At 36.5% G+C, this 20,000-nt stretch overlaps 2 protein-coding genes across 4 annotated transcripts; one reads left to right on the top strand and one right to left on the bottom strand.

Annotated features, from left to right (window-relative positions):
* The first annotated feature begins 15,292 nt into the window (after window positions 1-15,292).
* Window positions 15,293-16,510, top strand: LOC125026010 (cuticle protein AM1239-like). 2 transcript variants are annotated; one of them, XM_047614380.1, is made up of 3 exons: window positions 15,293-15,430; window positions 15,726-16,063; window positions 16,178-16,510. In XM_047614380.1, exons 1-3 carry the CDS (start codon window positions 15,422-15,424, stop codon window positions 16,422-16,424), a joined length of 594 nt encoding a protein of 197 aa, XP_047470336.1. In that variant the 5' UTR covers window positions 15,293-15,421; the 3' UTR covers window positions 16,425-16,510. The 2 variants fall into 2 exon arrangements, with proteins under 2 accessions (XP_047470336.1, XP_047470337.1); XM_047614381.1 differs by lacking the exon at window positions 15,293-15,430 and adding an exon at window positions 15,484-15,502.
* A 1,227-nt stretch (window positions 16,511-17,737) lies between these two features.
* LOC125025993 (cuticle protein AM1239-like) lies at window positions 17,738-18,684 on the bottom strand. 2 transcript variants are annotated; one of them, XM_047614357.1, is made up of 3 exons: window positions 18,655-18,684; window positions 18,189-18,526; window positions 17,738-18,075 (listed from the first exon to the last, which is right to left on the bottom strand). In XM_047614357.1, the coding sequence occupies exons 1-3, from the start codon at window positions 18,661-18,663 to the stop codon at window positions 17,829-17,831; spliced, it is 594 nt and encodes a 197-aa protein (XP_047470313.1). In that variant the 5' UTR covers window positions 18,664-18,684; the 3' UTR covers window positions 17,738-17,828. The 2 variants fall into 2 exon arrangements, with proteins under 2 accessions (XP_047470313.1, XP_047470311.1); XM_047614355.1 differs by having other exon boundaries at window positions 18,622-18,675.
* Window positions 18,685-20,000: the final 1,316 nt, after the last annotated feature.

The following is a 20,000-nucleotide window of genomic DNA, read 5'->3' as shown; positions in this document are numbered from 1 at the left end:
TTGGGTGTACTCACTCCTGTAATGACAAAACAGTTCGAAGTTGGTAACGTTATACATTTTAAGCTCAAAACAGCTATCGATAATTCTTTACATCATCCGTTCAACACGGTGGGACTGCGTTCCACTTGTGTGTGTATGTGTGTGTGTGTGTGTGTGTGTGTGTGTGTGTGTGTGTGTGTGTGTGTGTTTGTGTGTGTATGTGTGTGTGTGTGTGTGTGTGTGTGTGTGTGTGTGTTTGTGTGTGTGTGTGTTTGAGTGTGTGTGTGTGTGTGTGTTTGTGTGTGTGTGTGTGTGTGTGTGTGTGAGTGTGTGTTTGAGTGTGTGTGTGTGTGTGTGTGTGTGTGTGTGTGTGTGTGTTTGAGTGTGTGTGTGTGTGTGTGAGTGTGTGTTTGAGTGTGTGTGTGTGTGTGTGTGTGTGTGTGTGTGTGTGTGTGTGTGTGTTTGTGTGTGCGTGTGCGTGTCCGTGCGTGTGTGAGTGGAAGGTGTAACTGATTACTTGTAATCGATTGCATCTATCGTAGCCTGAAATTTCTCAGTAATCGATTACCTCCAGGTCCAGGCTTGAACTGAGGACCATCTTAATATGTTTCAATCTAACACATCTCACCATGATTTGTTTTTACTCTACAAGGCGGTGTATGTTATTTCTTGTACGAAGGCTTGGTTATAAAGTAATTATTTTTTTTTATATTTATCATAAAAAAAAAGTCTGGAGTATATTTACTCTCCTTGCTCCATCACGTTAATTATCTTGTGGATCACTGTGCATCTGCCGTGACCTTCAGGCATACTTCAAGCACCCCACTCACTTTCGATCTCCCGCAGGATTGCACCCATTATACAGTTCCTGCAAGCCCTCTGTGCCTGTCTGTCCCGGAGGAGAGGATGCTCTAGACTTTCCCTGAGGCTTCTCGCTCAGCGCATAGAAAACGCGCTTCGGGAAATGGAGAGAAAATGTGGCTGCTTCAATCCATTTATATTTGTATGGTTCTATTGTATTAAAACTGATCTATTAGTTATTTTTATCCCTTCTGATAAAACACGAATAGATAATACGAAGAAAAAGGCGCGAAGGATTAACTTTAATTCTAATTCCACAATTTATAATTGTAAAACTCAGTTTACATTATATTATTTGTTCTCGTTATTTTATATTTTATCATATTAAATATTTGCGTTTAAAAGTATGTTCTCAAAATGTTTATTAAAAGAGAACCTTCCTTAGTTATATACGTTCCCGCTTAGAGGAAGCAGAGAGGGCGAGAAGCACCTGAAGTACTGTGGTCAAGCTACTCAGTGAGGTCTTGGGAGACAATTTGTGACTCTTTAACTGAGCCACATAGCTCGGTGCTTCTTTTTGTTTTTAAGGTAATTTTAAGCACTTTTAACTTCGCGTTTTATTTCATTTATTTTCTTTTGTTCCTTCGTGTGTTTTACTTGTGTTCGTTTTACTTGTGTTTTATTGATATTTTAAACGTTTGATTTAGTCACATGTTTTCCATACCCCCCTGAGATACTGTGATGAAAGGCATAGTTTTTAAAAGGACTTGTAAAAGATACAATGATCTCAATAAGAGATTTATAGGCGCTATATAATAGAACACCAAATCATACACCATCTGCGTTTAGGGAATAAAACCCTCATACGCGTCTCCCCGGCTAAATACACGTCTTTTACACTCGCGCAACACATACAATCGTACACACATACATGCACTCACCTTTTAGCCCTCCGTTCCCTCCTCTTTCCCTCCTACTCCATCATTCTTTTCCTCTTGTACTCAAACTTTGATTTAATGGATGGTGGCAGCGAGCTATATAAACATTGCGAGATGTAATTGTATGCAGGTTGCTACATTCGCACTGTAGTGCATCTCCAGCCAAGGGATGGAGGAACCCGGGGAATTCACGAGTTTCCCCTTTAAGAGCAAAGGCTGCCGTCCATGCCAGTGGATGACCGTTTCCGGGAAGCTGGGGAGGGGAAAGATTTTTTTTATGGTGTTGATTGTTTTTTTTTATTGTGTTAATTATGATGGTTGTATTGCTTTTTACTTTCGTTTTATTTTACCTGACCGCAAAGGAGAGCACATTCTGCCTTAGGGGGAATGTATGAAAATCTTTTTTTTTTTTACCTTTTTCTAGTACAATTGTAATATTTCTCATTCCGTGTTTTAAGATTTTTTTTTTTTTTTTTTTTTTTTTTTTTTTTTTTTTTTTTTTTTTATAACTAGACCACCTTTTAAAGGAAATTAGCATTTTTTAAAGAGGGGAAAACACCGCCCTCTCTTGACAGCAATGCGACCTTCACCTTGTTTGACCCAAGATTCCCCTCATTTTGTATTCATGCTTGCTGGGGAGGGCTATATATAGATCCCGAACGGCCAGGTGGGGAGAGAGAGAGCATCTTTTAGCCTGGGGCGCTGGTCTGTTGGTCGCGAGAGTATCAAAAACTGAGAGACGGTAAGATGGCATTTTTGTAACTTTTTTTCACTCTTTCTAATGAGGCGATGTGCTTTTCGTTGCGGAGGTTTGTCGTTTGGTACATTGTTTTAGGATTTGTCATTCTTTTTACTTGCATTACATATTAGTGTTCTATGTTCAGTGTTTAGCTTTTTAATATCCAGAGCAACCTTTTTTTGCTTTTTGTACCTCTGTTTTGGGGGGGATACTGAGGGATGATTCTCCATTTTAACTTTGTGATTTTATGATTTCCAAGGGTTTTTAGAATTTTAATAAACTTTTGTAACTTGATTTTCTGTTTTGTAAGACTCCATTATGTCTCCCCTCGCGTTCCAAGAACTTTAATTCTTAAAATAATGTGATCAAATTCAAATACTATAAGTCTGTTTCCACTACCGGCTTTAGGTCGACACGCACTCCATCTCGGCATAACCACGCAGTGTTGACCCTCGAACCTTGGTATTTTCTGCACACTTACACTTGATTTCTTTAACATTCTTACACTCCTCTACATGCTTCTCACTTTACAAACACCAATTTACGTTCCTGGACGAATTAACCAGGTGGTGTCAGCTAGATTTCGTACTAAGGATCGAAGGTTAATCTTTTAGATCACTACAGCACAGGTGTTTGGGTGGTGGTGGGGAACAAGGTCTATATAATTCAATATATATACTTATACACACACACACACACACACACACACATATATATATACATACACACACACATATACGTATATGCACACAAATACACACACACACACACATATATGAATACATACATATACATACACATGTAAAAATATATATACATACACCTATAAAAATATATATACATATACATATATATATATAAATAAATATATATATATATATATATATATATATATATAATATATATACACATATTGATATATGTATATATGCATATATACATATATGTACATATATATACATATATGTACATATATATACATATATACACATATACGCATATATGTAAACATATACACATATATAAGGACACATTCACCCTCAAATGCACACACACACACACACACACACACACACACACACTCACTAAGTATTCGAGCAAGTACATATTTTTTCAGATATTTGTATACCAAAATGAAGATACTTTTTATCCAGCGTCGGCAGGCTAAATTCCGGGAAAAAAATATAACTTTCTGACACTCCTGGAGAGAAACCCAACCCACTGCAGAAGGATTTAGTTCTGTATTACTTTTGTTCTTCAAATATCATACACAAACACACTTCGGGTTTATCTCTTACAGCAGTATGTCTGCTTGCAGTTTACTGTTCAGAAATATTTCATTTTAATGAACATCCATAGGGGATTGATGCACAAAAAAGTGGTTCAACCTCTTCAAGGTGAATAAACTAGCATCATGAAAGTGCCAGCATGATTATGGATACTGTTATTGATGAAACGTAATAAACCTTGTGGGTGGATTGGCCAGGCATCCTCACAAAGGATATATTGCCAGTGCGGTCCGCAACGGAAAGCAGGTCTACTAGGAAATTAATTTTCTTTAAAAAAAAATACAGAGGCGTCATATGTGTTGGAACTGGATTTCGGGGCGGTTTGTCTGTTCATATTCTTATTCTTTTCTAGAGTATGATTTCGGAATGCATACCTCACCAACGTTAACGGATATGTTTGGTATTGTTTACTGCCATGAAAGCCATAAATGGGTTAGTCAGGGTAATTCATTTTATTATTTTTGAATAATGATACTGAACACATATAATTAGATTAATCAAGTTACATACATACATATATGTGTGCATGCACACACAAATGTGTGTATGCATTCGTGTGTATGTGTACTATATTGTAGATACTTATGATCTCGCGTCCGTTGATATCGTTATCCATTTACGTTTAAGTGCCAAAGGAATCTTCCTTTTGTAAATTTTCTTGTCCATTGCTCCTAATCCACGGGGTTCTCTACTTCAGTTCCAGGTCTGGAGGTATCGTGGCAAAAGAGTCCTATGTATTCTACGGAATCTTCTTCAAGCGTACAGGTATCATCTTTGCATCGTGCGGTGAGCAAGGCCTCATTTTCCCACGGGATAAACTCGGTCTCACACCTGCCAATCTTCAGTGTCGTGTTCACAGTAATAGTAAGAATTTCGATCTGTGCGTCACCTGCAATAAAAGGCGTTGTTTATAAGTTCAAGCATCAAATATGACAGCATTGTGCTCTCCCAATAATATTGCTGTGAACCCAAACACAGGTCAAGTCTTATCAGGAACCCAGAGAAGAGAAAACATTAGAGGTCACTTACGCTTGACAATGGACGAGGCACTCGCGATGGCCAGGAAAGCCAGAAGTACGCACTCTTTGGCCATTTCAGCAAACTTGCAGTATCGCTTCACGCTCTTCGAAGTGTTTTAGCAGGTAGTAGTAGAGGACTGAATGCCACGGACGGATTCGGAGATGCTTTATACAGAGAATACATCCTGCTTCCGACCGGGCCACCGGGGTAGGGCGCGCGGGAAACTTCCTCGGTGAATTTCTATCCCGGAAGATACTTCTCTTTTCCATGTATTTAGTGCACCATGTCAACTTTGTTTTTTTTATATTTATTTATTTATTTATTTTTCTTTGACGCTGTGATTCAGAGATCACGCGAAAAATACCTATATATGTATATGAGCGTTTTTTTTTTGTACATATATATGAATATATGTATAAATATGTGCGTCTATATACATATATATACATGTATGTATACATACATATATATACATATATTTGTATATATATGCATATACATAATATACATATATATACATTTACATTTACACACATATACACATACATATATTTAAATATATGCATACCAATATTTAAATATAAATATATAAGTGTATAAAAATATGTGTGCATGTATAAACATATACATAATTATGTATTTAAATATATGTATATATGAACAATGGAACAAAGCTGCAGCTAGACATACTGCTGTAAAATGTAATGAATGTATATCTGTATAGTAAACTCGAGGTGTGTCTGTGTGTGACATTTGAGTGAATATTGAACTAAATCCTTCTGCAGTGGGTTGGGCCTCCCTTCTCTAGGGGTATTATTATTATCATTTCTTTTTAGTTAGTCTGACGACACTGAGTGAAAAAAAGAAAAGCCTTCTCATTAAGGTATATAAATTGCTAAAAATAAATATGCAATTACTCGAAATACAAACTGGTACATATCCACACTATTAAATATTGAAGGGAATTACTGTCGACAATGTATATAATGAATGCACAAAAAAGTAAAGATACATTTTCAACGACGTCACAGAGAAATCTCGTGTTGGGTTAACATTTTTGTAGGTTATCTACAGAAAAAATAATTATCTACATCACAGGAAGAGCGTTTGCGTAAAGTAAAGTGTACCAGGTTTCTGCTCTATATATCGAAGTTTATTCATTCATTCACGCCTTGTAACATTTTATATATGCCTTGTATCATTGTAATTTGTATGTATATACATATATGAATTGTTTGTGTATAGACGAAGATCAGCAGCCATAAACTGTATAAGAGAAACACTCACAGTCGCACACACACAGTCCCATACACACGCGCGCGTGTGTATGGATATATATATACACACATCACACATACATATATGTAATATATATTATATATATATGCATACATACACATATACATACATATCAAATATATATATACACATATATATATATATTTATCTATATACATATATATCATGTATATGTATGTATATATTCAGGTATATACATTATATATAAAGTAACTATATATCATATACGTATACTATATATATATTATATATATTATAAATATATTTAATATATATCACATTGTTGACATTGCGACGACGGTCGGCGGGTGTAAGGCCGAGTTTGTATTATGTAAGCAAAATCAAGCATTGGTCACCGCACGATGCAATTTTTTTTTTTTTTTTCTAAACTGTGGCGTTCAACGGGATCTCGTAACCGGTATAGGACTCTTTTGTTACGATATAAATACATATGAGTATATATATTTACATATATCTATACACACACACACACACATATATATATATATATATATATATATATATGTATATATAAATATATATATACACACACACACACACATATATGTACACACAAACACAAACTGACACAAGCACACATACACTCACATACACACAGATGTACAGCTGAAGTGGACAATCAGGAGTCAGGAGCAATGGACCAGAAAGGAAGATCCCTTTGGCACCGATATGATCGTAGGGAATGCCAGATTTTGAATTCATGATTATGCGTCAACAGGATCATGGTTAATCAGCACAAATTAAGAACATTTTGAAATTGAGTATCCATTGTGATGTTACATCTACGTATGACTTTGTTCTTCATCTTTAAAGAACCCAACGTTTAGGAAAGAAAACGAATGGTAGCGATGACAATAATTATGATGATTATTATGGTAATACCAGTAGTATCAAAACGTGTTTAAATGTTAGATGGGGCGTTAAACAGGTGGATGTAATAGTGTTAGACTTCGCCAAAGCCTTCGACAAAATCCCCTACTAAAACTGCAATTTTGCGGAATTACTTTTCACTGGCTCACAGCTTTTCCTTTTAACAGAATCATGCGTTCTTGTTGACGGAACTGTAACTAATTCTGTACCTGGATCCCCCCAAGGCACTGTCTTAGACTGTCTCCTGTTCCTATATACATGACCTCCACCACTAATTTTACAGTTAAGCCTTTTGCTGTCGGCAATCTCATCTATCGACCGATCAAGACACCTGGCGCCTGTAAACTCCTCCATACTGTCCTAGACTTCCCCAATGGGAAACCACATGGCAAATGGAGCTTTATCTTTCACCCATAGCATTCCCTTACTCAATCCACTCAAAACAAGAAACCAGCACACAATCAGACAAGTACCGAGGAATTACACAACGCACTACATACATTCAACACACACATAAACAACCTACAACAGAAAGCAAAAGAACACTAGTTTCCTGAAGAGGAATCTACACTGCTGTACACACGACACAAAACACATAGCTTAGAACACTGGAGTACTGCGCAGCAGGGTAAACAAGTATTAATAAATTAGAAAAGATTAACACTGACGGATCCATTACGAGCAATTAAACTAAAACTCCTGGCAATCACAACACGTATCAAACAACAATCAAATATAGGCTCCCTCCCAATTTGGAGACAAGCACACAGATTAACAACTGTTTTCATTTATCTTGGGACGGAGTATTCTCTCCCTATTTTATTTGCAATGACCGTTATTAGTTTGTTTATTATAATCACTCATTATTATAGTTGTTGTTATCATCATCACTATCACTATCATCATATTCTTCCCCTTGTATCTTTTCATCATATGAACCATACCATAGCATCATTATATATAAATTATAACAGACTACAAACTATAAGGGACCCTCCATGCTTTCAGTGCACCGTAATATTTACACAAGTTTCCCATTATTGCTAGCACGTTTTCTGTAGCACAAATATTGCAGGGTCTCACTTGCACTGGGTGTACTCACTCCTGTAGTGATAAAAGTTCCTAAACAGCGTTCGAAAATTCTTTGCATCATCCGTTCAACACGGTGGGCCTTATCACTACATTGCACTTCACTATTCAAATATTACACACAAACACACCTCGAGGTTACGATACAGATATACATTCATTATATTTTACAGCGGTATGTCTAGTTGTAGCTTTGTTCCATTGTTCAGAAATATTTAATTTTATTAATGAACATTCCTTTTGGCTGAGAATTTCATTCTCAGCCAAAAGGAATGTTATGTTTTCGTCCATGTGAATTTGTCAGTGGTTGGATGTTTGCTTATTGGTTGGTCGATTTGTTCCTTGGTTTGCTAGTGTGCCAGCATGATTATGGATACTTTTATTGATGGCTTGTGATAAACCTTGTAGGTGCGTTGGTCAGGCAACTTCATAAGTTATTTATTGCCAGTAAACTTCATAAGTTATTTATTGCCAGTAAACTTCATAAGTTATTTATTGCCAGTAAACTTCATAAGTTATTTATTGCGGTCCGCAACAGAAAGCAGGTCTGTTAGGAAATTTTCTCTCTAAAAAAACTTCAGAAGCGTCATGTGTGTTGGAACTGGATTCTTGGGCAGTGCCAGAGGTTTAGTTTGTCTATTCATATTCTTCTTCTTTTCTAGTTTATGGTATCGGAACGCATACCTCACAAACGGTTAACCCATTGTCGTCGGGCATGTCACGTACGTCCATGCCATGCCCACTGTGAGTTTACTTGCTTAATTGTTTTTAAACATAGATGGCTACACTTGTACTAAGTCACCAATGAGCCAATTACGAGTACTGCCTGTCTCGCCCGTCCACCCTTTTTATTGATTCATGAAAATATTTTACGTTTTCTTGTTTTGCTGTTAGTAATGTTTATGACATTATAGTAATTATAATGTTTATGATATAAATAACACCATCGATATTTATAGCACTAATAAAAAATACGTTTTTCCCGCCAATTCAAGGGAAGGTGAAATCAGGTAAGGCTAAGCACTAGCAGAACCATATATGTGTATAGAGATTAAAAAAAAAAAAAAATAATAATAAAAAAATAAAAAAGAGCATAGCATTTCCCCCATTTTTTATTTATTTTCCCCAGCGGCAATGGGTTAAGGATAAGTTTGGAATTGTTTATTGTCGATAGATGAGATTGCCGACAGCAAAAGGCTTAACTGTAAAATTAGTGGTGGAGGTCATGTATATAGGAAAAGGAGACAGTCTAAGACAGTGCCTTGGGGGATCCAGGTACAGAATTAGTTACAGTTGCGTCAACAAGAACGCATGATTCTGTTAAAAGGAAAAGCTGTGAGCCAGTGAAAAGTAATTCCGCAAAATTGCAGTTTTAGTAGAGGATTTTGTCGAAGGCTTTGGCGAAGTCTAACACTATTACATCCACCTGTTTAACGCCCCATCTAACATTTAAACACGTTTTGATACTACTGGTATTACCATAATAATCATCATAATTATTGTCATCGCTACCATTCGTTTTCTTTCCTAAACGTTGGGTTCTTTAAAGATGAAGAACAAAGTCATACGTAGATGTAACATCACAATGGATACTCAATTTCAAAATGTTCTTAATTTGTGCTGATTAACCATGATCCTGTTGACGCATAATCATGAATTCAAAATCTGGCATTCCCTACGATCATATCGGTGCCAAAGGGATCTTCCTTTCTGGTCCATTGCTCCTGACTCCTGATTGTCCACTTCAGCTGTACATCTGTGTGTATGTGAGTGTATGTGTGCTTGTGTCAGTTTGTGTTTGTGTGTACATATATGTGTGTGTGTGTGTATATATATATTTATATATACATATATATATATATATATATATATATGTGGCTGTGTGTGTGTATAGATATATGTAAATATATATACTCATATGTATTTATACAAACTCGGCCTTACACCCGCCGACCGTCGTCGCAATGTCAACAATGTGATATATATTAAATATATTTATAATATATATAATATATATATAATATATACATATATTGTATACGTATATGATATATAGTTACTTTATATATAATGTATATACCTGAATATATACATACATATACATGATATATATGTATATAGATAAATATATATATATATATATATATATATATGTATATATATTTGATATGTATGTATATGTGTATGTATGCATATATATATATAATATATATTACATATATGTATGTGTGATGTGTGTATATATATATCCATACACGCGCGCGTGTGTATGGGACTGTGTGTGTGCGACTGTGAGTGTTTCTCTTATACAGTTTATGGCTGCTGATCTTCGTCTATACACAAACAATTCATTTATGTATATACATACCAATTACAATGATACAAGGCATATAGAAAATGTTACAAGAGCGTGAATGAATGAATAAACTTCGATATATAGAGCAGAAACCTGGTACACTTTGCTTTACGCAAACGCTCTTCCTGTGATGTAGATAATTATTTTTTCTGTAGATAACCTACAAAAATGTTAACCCAACACGAGATTTCTCTGTGAAGTCGTTGAAAATGTATCTTTACTTTTTTGTGCATTCATTATATACATTGTCGACAATAATTCCCTTCAATATTTAATAGTGTGGATATGTACCAGTTTGTATTTCGAGTAATTGCATATTTATTTTTAGCAATTTATATACCTTAATGAAAAGGCTTTTCTTTTTTTCACTCAGTGTCGTCAGACTAACTAAAAAGAAATGATAATAATAATACCCCTAGAGAAGGGAGGCCCAACCCACTGCAGAAGGATTTAGTTCAATATTCACTCAAATGTCACACACAGACACACCTCGAGTTTACTATACAGATATACATTCATTACATTTTACAGCAGTATGTCTAGCTGCAGCTTTGTTCCATTGTTCATATATACATATATTTAAATACATAATTATGTATATGTTTATACATGCACACATATTTTTATACACTTATATATTTATATTTAAATATTGGTATGCATATATTTAAATATATGTATGTGTATATGTGTGTAAATGTAAATGTATATATATGTATATTATGTATATGCATATATATACAAATATATGTATATATATGTATGTATACATACATGTATATATATGTATATAGACGCACATATTTATACATATATTCATATATTTGTACAAAAAAAAAAAACGCTCATATACATATATAGGTATTTTTCGCGTGATCTCTGAATCACAGCGTCAAAGAAAAATAAATAAATAAATAAATATAAATAAAAAAAAAGTTGACATGGTGCACTAAATACATGGAAAAGAGAAGTATCTTCCGGGATAGAAATTCACCGAGGAAGTTTCCCGCGCGCCCTACCCCGGTGGCCCGGTCGGAAGCAGGATGTATTCTCTGTATAAAGCATCTCCGAATCCGTCCGTGGTAGTCAGTCCTCTACTACTACCTGCTAAAACACTTCGAAGAGCGTGAAGCGATACTGCAAGTTTGCTGAAATGGCCAAAGAGTACGTACTTCTGGCTTTCCTGGCCGCGGGACTGGCCATCGCGAGTGCCTCGTCCATTGTCAAGCGTAAGTGACCTCTGATGTTTTCTCTTCTCTGGGTTCCTGATAATACTTGACATGTGTTTGGGTTCACAGCAATATTATTGGGAGAGCACAATGCTGTCATATTTGATGCTTGAACTTATAAACAACGACTTTCATTGCAGGTGACGTACAGATCGAAATTCTTACTATTACTGTGAACACGACACTGAAGATTGGCAGGTGTGAGACCGAGTTTATCCCTTGGGAAGAAAATGAGGCCTTGCTCACCGCACGATGCAAAGATGATACCTGTACGCTTGAAGAAGATTCCGTAGAATACATAGGACTCTTTTGCCACGATACCTCCAGACCTGGAACTGTAGTACAGAACCCCGTGGATTAGGAGCAATGGACAAGAACATTTACAAAAGGAAGATCCCCTTGGCACATAAACCGAAATGCATAACGATATCAACGGACGCGAGATCATAAGTATCTACAATATAGTACACATACACACGAATGCATACACATATTTGTGTGTGCATGCACACATATATGTATGTATGTAACTTGATTATTCTAATTATATGTGTTCAGTATCATTATTCAAAAATAATAAAATGAATTACCCTGACTAACCCATTTATGGCTTTCACGGCAGTAAACAATACCAAACATTCCGAAATCATACTCTAGAAAAGAATAAGAATATGAACAGACAAACCGCCTCGAAATCCAGTTCCAACACATATGACGCCTCTGTATTTTTTTTTAAAGAAAATTAATTTCCTAGTAGACCTGCTTTCCGTTGCGGACCGCACTGGCAATATATCCTTTGTGAGGATGCCTGGCCAACCCCCCCACAAGGTTGATTACAATCCATCAACAACAGTATCCATAATCATGCTGGCACACTCATGATACTAGTTTATTCATCTTGAAGAGGCTGTGCCTCTTTTTGTGCATCATTCCCCTATGGATGTTCATTAAAATAAATTATTTGTAAACAGTAAACTAAAACTGCAAGCAGACATACTGCTGTAAGAGATAAACCCGAAGTGTATTTGTGTATGATATTTGAAGAACAAAAGTGAATACTGAACTAAATCCTTCTGCAGTGGGTTGGTTGGGTCTCTCTCCAGGAGTGTCAGAAAGTTATCATTATTTTTTCCCGGGATTTAGCCTGCCGACGCTGGGTAAAAAAGTCTCTTCATTTAGATATACAAATCTCTGTAAAGTATGTACTTCCACAAATACTCAATGAGTGAGTGTGTGTGTGAGTGTGTGTCCTTATAAATGTCTATATGGATAAATATATACGTATATGTATATATGTACATATATATGTATATATACACATATGTATATATCTATATAAATAGGTATATCTATATATATTTGCATGTATATATTATATGCATATGTATATATATTTCTATACTGAGTATGTTTATATATATATATATATACGTGTGTGTGTGCATATATATACACACACACACACACACACATATATATATATATATATATATATATATATATATGTGCGTATGTATATACATGTGTGTGTGTTGAAACGGTTACCGTTGCCCCTTCCCTCCTCACTCCTTTCCCGCCAATGTCTATATAAGTATATATATTGAGTTATATAGACCTTGTTCCCCACCACCACCCAAACTGAGGCTACTCGTCCAACGCAAAAAAAGAAAGAAAAAAGGCCCTTCAGGAAAATGGAAAGAAAACGTGACAGCTTCAGTCCTTTTATTTTATTCTATTATGGTTTTGTTGCATTGAAAAACTTTATTTATGAGTCATTTTTATCTCTTTTGATAAAACACGAACCGATAATACGAAGAAACTGCATGAGGGATGAACTTAATTCCAATTCCACAATTTACAAATTAAAAGCTAGTTTACACTATATTATTTATTCTCGTTATTTTATCTTTTATTACTTTTAATATACTGCTTTTAAAAGTATCTTATCAAAATCTTTATCAAAACAGTAAGTATAATCTCTCGCATAAACTTGCTCCTTAACTTTTACTGTCTAACTGATAGGTTACAATTCCCTTGTATAAAATAAATCTTACAATATAGAATAAGTTTTATCTATATATGTTTGATTTTAATACAGATTCGTTCATCATAGTTAAATTTCGTTACCCTATCTGCCGACTAAGGATTTAATTTGTGTCATGACTGTCGAAAGGAAGACCCAGATATTTGCATAAAAAAGTTAGTAGAGTTAAGAGGATTTGGCAGCAGCAGACTAGGAACTAGGTAAGCATAGCCAATCACTGAACTAACTTGCAAAATATACAGAAATCTCATCATGAGGGAGGCACTTACATTACTTATTTGTGCCCTATAAGGATCGTAAACGTTCCGATCATCCTTTCTTGGTATTTAACACAATTCTCAGGATGGAACGAAAATTCCGTAAGGAGCATTATCCACATCAAGATAATTGCAGGAGAGCGTCCATATGAATTACCTGTCCACCTAACTTGGTAATATAAAGCATTGTCTGGGTATGATCTCGCTCTGAAAATGAAGAAAACGCGTGTTAGAGGACCAAGGATAACTCACTAAAACCTCTTTTATAATTGATTAGCAGCTTACCGGATTAACCGTTGAAATTGCAAATGGGATTATGCAACTCACTTTTGAAAAAAACAGGAAAGCATGACTTGTGTGAATAATTTGGTTGGGTAATTGTTGTTGACAATTGCATTATCATCATTTGTCTCTTCGTATCACCATTTTGATATAATGATGTAATGCATTAAACGTTTGATATTATGTAATGGAAATATTACATACAAGATAATTGAGAATGTAGAGAAAAAAGGGGAAGAAGGATTACAGGACTTAGGATTAGGAAAATAGTAATAACAATGGTAATGATGATAATAATGATGATAATGTAAATAAAAATGATAAAATAACAGTAAATTCATGAATAATAATAATAATAGTAATGATACTACTACTACTACTACTAATAATAATAATGGTAAGCATAAATATAATGGTAATACCGGTAATGATAGAAATGGCAACAATAACAATAGTATTAATATTGACAATAATGTTAATAGAATAATAATGATCATAATAATATTGGTGGTAATGATAGGAATAATATCAATGATATTAATAATGACGAAAATTATAGATTAATGATGATGATGATGATGATGATAACATTAGTATTGATAATGGAAACGGGAGAGTGGGAATAGAGAAAATAAAACATTTCCTTTATTTCTCATGTGACCCGCACAGCCGATGTACTGTCAAGGAGACCTGCCTCGTGACATTCCGAAACGCCTTCACTCGATGCGGCGTTCTATTCAGGGCTATTAGACGACTTCTGCGTATACGTGAGCATACATAGCGTGCGTGCACACACACACACACAATACAAACATATGCGTGTATGTGTATGTATATATATATGTGCACCCACATGTGTATGTGTACGTGTGTACGTGCTTGTGTGTGTTTGTACACATACGCATATATGTCTAACTGTATATTAAATGTGTGCGTACAACTATATATAGATACGTATATACGTCCATGTGCATGCATGTAAGTATGTACATATACATGAATAAATGTGTCCGTACATGCAGCACAGAAACTTGGCTGAAGGTGTCATTATCAATGGAGACGATTAGAGCAAAAACTAACCTGACAGCAACAACAGCATGCAAGGGTGGCGGTGATGGTGCCTCCCTTGACCCTGGCACCTCTATGCGGTATATATAGCAAGGCTCGAGAGACCAGCATCACTCAGAATCGCCACACCCTCAGCCATAATGAAGTTCGTAAGTCTCAGATATTTTCCAGATGTTAAAGAGAAACATTTATCGATCCATCAGCTTTAAAGCGAATCCATGGTAGTATGCAATGCTTATATTAACTAAATCATTTGACTAAAATCTTTTAGTTTGCCATTAGGGAGATTACAAGATATTTTTCGCTGATATTTTTCAGATATACAGAAAGGAAAGACAACTTTCACCGCATGAAATGTTTCTGTTAATATGGAACTTCGGAAAACTTATTAACACGGTAACTTCGGAAAACTTATTAACACGGTAACTTATCCAAACTTTCCAGTTTGTATTCGCCGCAGTTGTATCAGTCTGCTTGGCTGACAAACTGCCCAGTCACTTCGGCTATGCCTCTCCACAACCTTCTTCATCCTTCAGCCACAGGTCGCGACCTACATCTCGACCTTCCTTTTCTGGCCCAAGACTTGCTCCCCAGCCAACCTACTCCGCACCGAGATCTGCCCCTGGGCCAGTAGTGCCCATCCTTGTGGACGACCGCGTCCACCCCGACGCAGGCGCTTACAGCTTCAACGTTGAGACCGGTGACGGCATCTCACGCCAGGAAAGTGGATCGCCTGTTCCCGCTAAGGAGGGTCCCGTCACGGCCATGTCTGGCTCCTACTCGTGAGTGTCGCTGTTTGCCTATTGCAATAGTCCTTTCGCGAGGTCTGTTCATTGTTCTTAATGTAGTGTTTATCATTTCATTTATTTTTAATTTGCCATACCCACCTTTTCCAGCTTCACCCTCCCTGACGGACAACAGTTTGAGCTTCGTTATGTGGCTGACGAGAACGGCTTCCAGCCCCAGTCAGCCTTCCTGCCCGTGGCCCCAGCCTTCCCTCACCCCATCCCCGCCCACGCCCTTGAGCAGATCGAGCGCGCCCGTCAGGAGGATGCTGCTCGTTCCCGCCAAGGACCTTCTCAGGGATACAGCGCCCCTTCCCGTCCCTCGCGCCCCTCCAACTCATATGGTTTCCCTCAGTAATAAAGAAGCAATATTCGCCGATATGTAATATCTGATTACAATATTTATGAATTTCTCGATACTTTTTCAATAAAATATACATTTAAGTCTGTTTCATTAAAGTGCTTACAAGAAAATGTACTCTGATATGACTGAAAATCGCTTGCTAAGGAAGATATTCGTATCGTCCTGATATCCTAACACTATGTATTTTTCAATTTCGTTCACTATTATCATATTCAACTACACCGTTACAATTATCATTTTAATCATCAACAGATGATCATTATAATGATGTTAATGGCAATGAAAGGATAAAAGTAATACTGTGGTCGAATAGAAAGACGGCGGTTATGATAACGATGCTATTAATTACATAAAAAATAAAAGCAATCATGTTTTTTACTATAAGTATTACTTTATTTTTTGGAATTATTGAATTCATGATGTTGTGACGGTAATGCTGTGGGCTTGCTATTTTCATTAGTAGCATTAGGATGATAATCACTGATATAAGTTTCTTTGTCACTATCAGTGTTTTTGCTATTATTAGTATTAGAAGCTGTAGTATCTGACAATGTTAATAATTCTAATTACAAAGATTTCATCGATAAGAAAGCAATATTAACAATAAAGAACACCGATACTAATGACGCTAACAATGATTTATGTCATCACAACTATCAGCATTACAATTAAGTCTTTTGTTACTAGTACTATTATAGTTTTCATTAGTGCTATCAATGTTAACTATCATCTTTATCAACACTGTAGCTACGAAATGAATAACAATGCTGATTATAATAATGATAATCATATGAATGATTATGTGTCTGCATTAGCGTTTGTTGTTTTATATGTGTTGGAATAGAAAGTGAGGTGCCAGAGGAAACAGATAGCTAAACAGGCAGACAGAGACGTATATCTAAAGATAGTTAAACAGGCAGACAGAGACATATTTATATATAGATAGATAAAGAGACAAATAGAGAGAGGGGCGGCTTATTTATTTAGTACTTTAGATATTAATAAACAATTCTAGACCTAAAAGATTTCACTATACATTATATTTATAGGTTGTGCGTGCGTGCGTGTGAGTGTGTATGTGTCTATGTATGTAGGCATATCTATCTATCTATACATATATATATATATATATATATAAATATACTGTATACACATATATATTTAAACATAAACATATATCGTTATCATCAGGAGGATACGAATGCATAAAGTCGGTCAGCATGAAACATGAATGATGGTAATCTTAAAGACAAAATATCATAATCATGTCAAGGAGTGCACTTTCTCTCAAACATTAGAAACAAATAGATTTTTCCTGTATATTTTATTGAAAAAAGTATCGACAGATTAATAAATATCGTAATCAGATATTACATATCGGTGAATATTATTTCTTTATTACTGAGGGAAACCATAGGAGTTGGAGGGGCGCGAGGGGCGGGAAGAGGCGCTGTATCCCTGAGAAGGTCCTTGGCGGGAACGAGCAGCATCCTCCTGACGGGCGCGCTCGATCTGCTCAAGGGCGTGGGCGGGGATGGGGTGAGGGAAGGCTGGGGCCACGGGCAGGAAGGCTGACTGGGGCTGGAAGCCGTTCTCGTCAGCCACATAACGAAGCTCAAACTGTTGTCCGTCAGGGAGGGTGAAGCTGGAAAAGGTGGGTATGGCAAATTAAAAATAAATGAAATGATAAAAACTACATTAAAAACAATGAACAGACCTTGCGAAAGGACTATTGCAATGGCAAACAGCGACACTCACGAGTAGGAGCCAGACATGGCCGTGACGGGACCCTCCTTAGCGGGAACAGGCGATCCACTTTCCTGGCGTGAGATGCCGTCACCGGTCTCAACGTTGAAGCTGTAAGCGCCTGCGTCGGGGTGGACGCGGTCGTCCACAAGAATGGGCACTACTGGGCCAGGAGCAGATCTAGGGGCAGAGTAGGTTGGCTGGGGAGCAGGTCTTGGGGCGGAAAAGGAAGGTCGAGATGCAGGTCGCGACCTGTGGCTGAAGGCTGAAGAAGGTTGTGGAGAGGCATAGCCGAAGTGACTGGGCAGTTTGTCAGCCAAGCAGACTGATACAACTGCGGCGAATACAACCTGGAAGGTTTGAATGAGTTACCGTGTTAAAACAAAATCCGAAGCTAATGTTCCATATTAAGAGAAACATTTTATGAGGAGAAAGTTGTCTTTACTTGCTGTATATCTGAAGAATATCTGAGACTTACAATCTTCATGATGACGGAGGGTTTGGTGGGTCGAATGGCTCAGAAGGTGAGTGATGTCGGTATCCAGCGCCTTTCTTTATATACCTCGTGGAGACGCCAGGGTCAAGGTGGCACGACACCGCTGCCTTCACACCTTGCTGCCGCCCGTCTGGTTTTTACTTCAGATGACTAGAGGTTGCGTCATGCGCGACCTGTGCTCACGCTGCTTCGATTTTCATACATTTTTTTCTGCACTATTTTTTTGGAGTTTATTTCTATGTCTACCAGCTGTTAGTATGAGAATCAATTATTCAGGTTTGTTTATGTATATATATACACTGTATATCATTACACACAGTCTATGTCTATATACATATACACAAATACATGCACACACACACACACACACACACACACACACACACACACACACACACACACACACATACACACCTACACCCACACCCACATACCATAACACACACACACACACACACTGTCTCTCTCTCTATATATGTATGTATACATATATATGAATATACATATAGATATATAAGTATACATGTATATGTATATATATATATGTATGTATATATATCTGTGTTTGTGTGTATATATGTATTCATACATATATATATATATATATATATATTTATATGTAGATATACACATTCATATATATATATATATATACGTATATGTGTATATATATATATATATATATATATATATATATATATATATATATATATGAGACTTTTTTCGTAGGGGCAGTGATAACCATCCCACAGACTTTTAATTTTGAAATGTCATTACTATATGTCTTGTGAGATAACACATCATTTTTTGTTATTCCATGTTGAAAGAGACAGCTGTACGTGGAAATTAAGCGAATCCTACTAAACCACGCTGGTCACAGCTGACTTTTTTGCAGAATGCAGTCGGGACGGGAGGACACTTTGGAAGCGCGATACGCTATAAAATTTTGCGTTAAACTTGGAAAGAACGCTACGCAGACTTGTGAACTGCTTCAGACTACTTATGGATTAATTTGCATGGCAGAGCATGCGTATTTCGTTGGCACAAAAGGCTTAAGGGCGGCATAGAGTCTGTAAGAGACAATGAGATGTGTGGGAAGGCGAGGGAAGTCAGAACACCGGAGCTGGTGGGGAAAGTTCGTACTCTTATGGATGAAGATCTTCGAGTGTCAATAGAGACAATAAGTGTACAGTTTGAAGTCAGTGTGGGAACTGTGCACAAAATTATTTATGATGAACTGAACATGCGAAAGATTTGAGCGAAATTTGTCACAAGGGTGCTAAATGACGATTCTGCAAAAAAGTCAGCTGTGACCAGCGTGGTTTAAT

Source organism: Penaeus chinensis, chromosome 5, assembly GCF_019202785.1.
Source record: "Penaeus chinensis breed Huanghai No. 1 chromosome 5, ASM1920278v2, whole genome shotgun sequence".
NCBI classification, from domain to species: Eukaryota; Metazoa; Arthropoda; class Malacostraca; order Decapoda; family Penaeidae; genus Penaeus; species Penaeus chinensis.
Note: the sequence above shows the minus strand (reverse complement) of the source record. Positions and strands in the feature narration are given on the sequence as shown.

What these genes read in the sequence shown, in the direction of transcription:
- LOC125025993 (XM_047614355.1), bottom strand. Translation starts at nt 18,663, where the DNA reads ATGAAGATTGTAAGTCTCAGATATTCTTCAGATATACAGCAA. An exon ending in ATTCTTCAGATATACAGCAA is followed by an intron (nt 18,527 to 18,621) that starts GTAAAGACAACT and finishes CAAACCTTCCAG; the next exon opens with GTTGTATTCGCCGCAGTTGT. An exon ending in GCCATGTCTGGCTCCTACTC is followed by an intron (nt 18,076 to 18,188) that starts GTGAGTGTCGCT and finishes CACCTTTTCCAG; the next exon opens with CTTCACCCTCCCTGACGGAC.
- LOC125026010 (XM_047614380.1), top strand. An exon ending in GCCATGTCTGGCTCCTACTC is followed by an intron (nt 16,064 to 16,177) that starts GTGAGTGTCGCT and finishes CACCTTTTCCAG; the next exon opens with CTTCACCCTCCCTGACGGAC.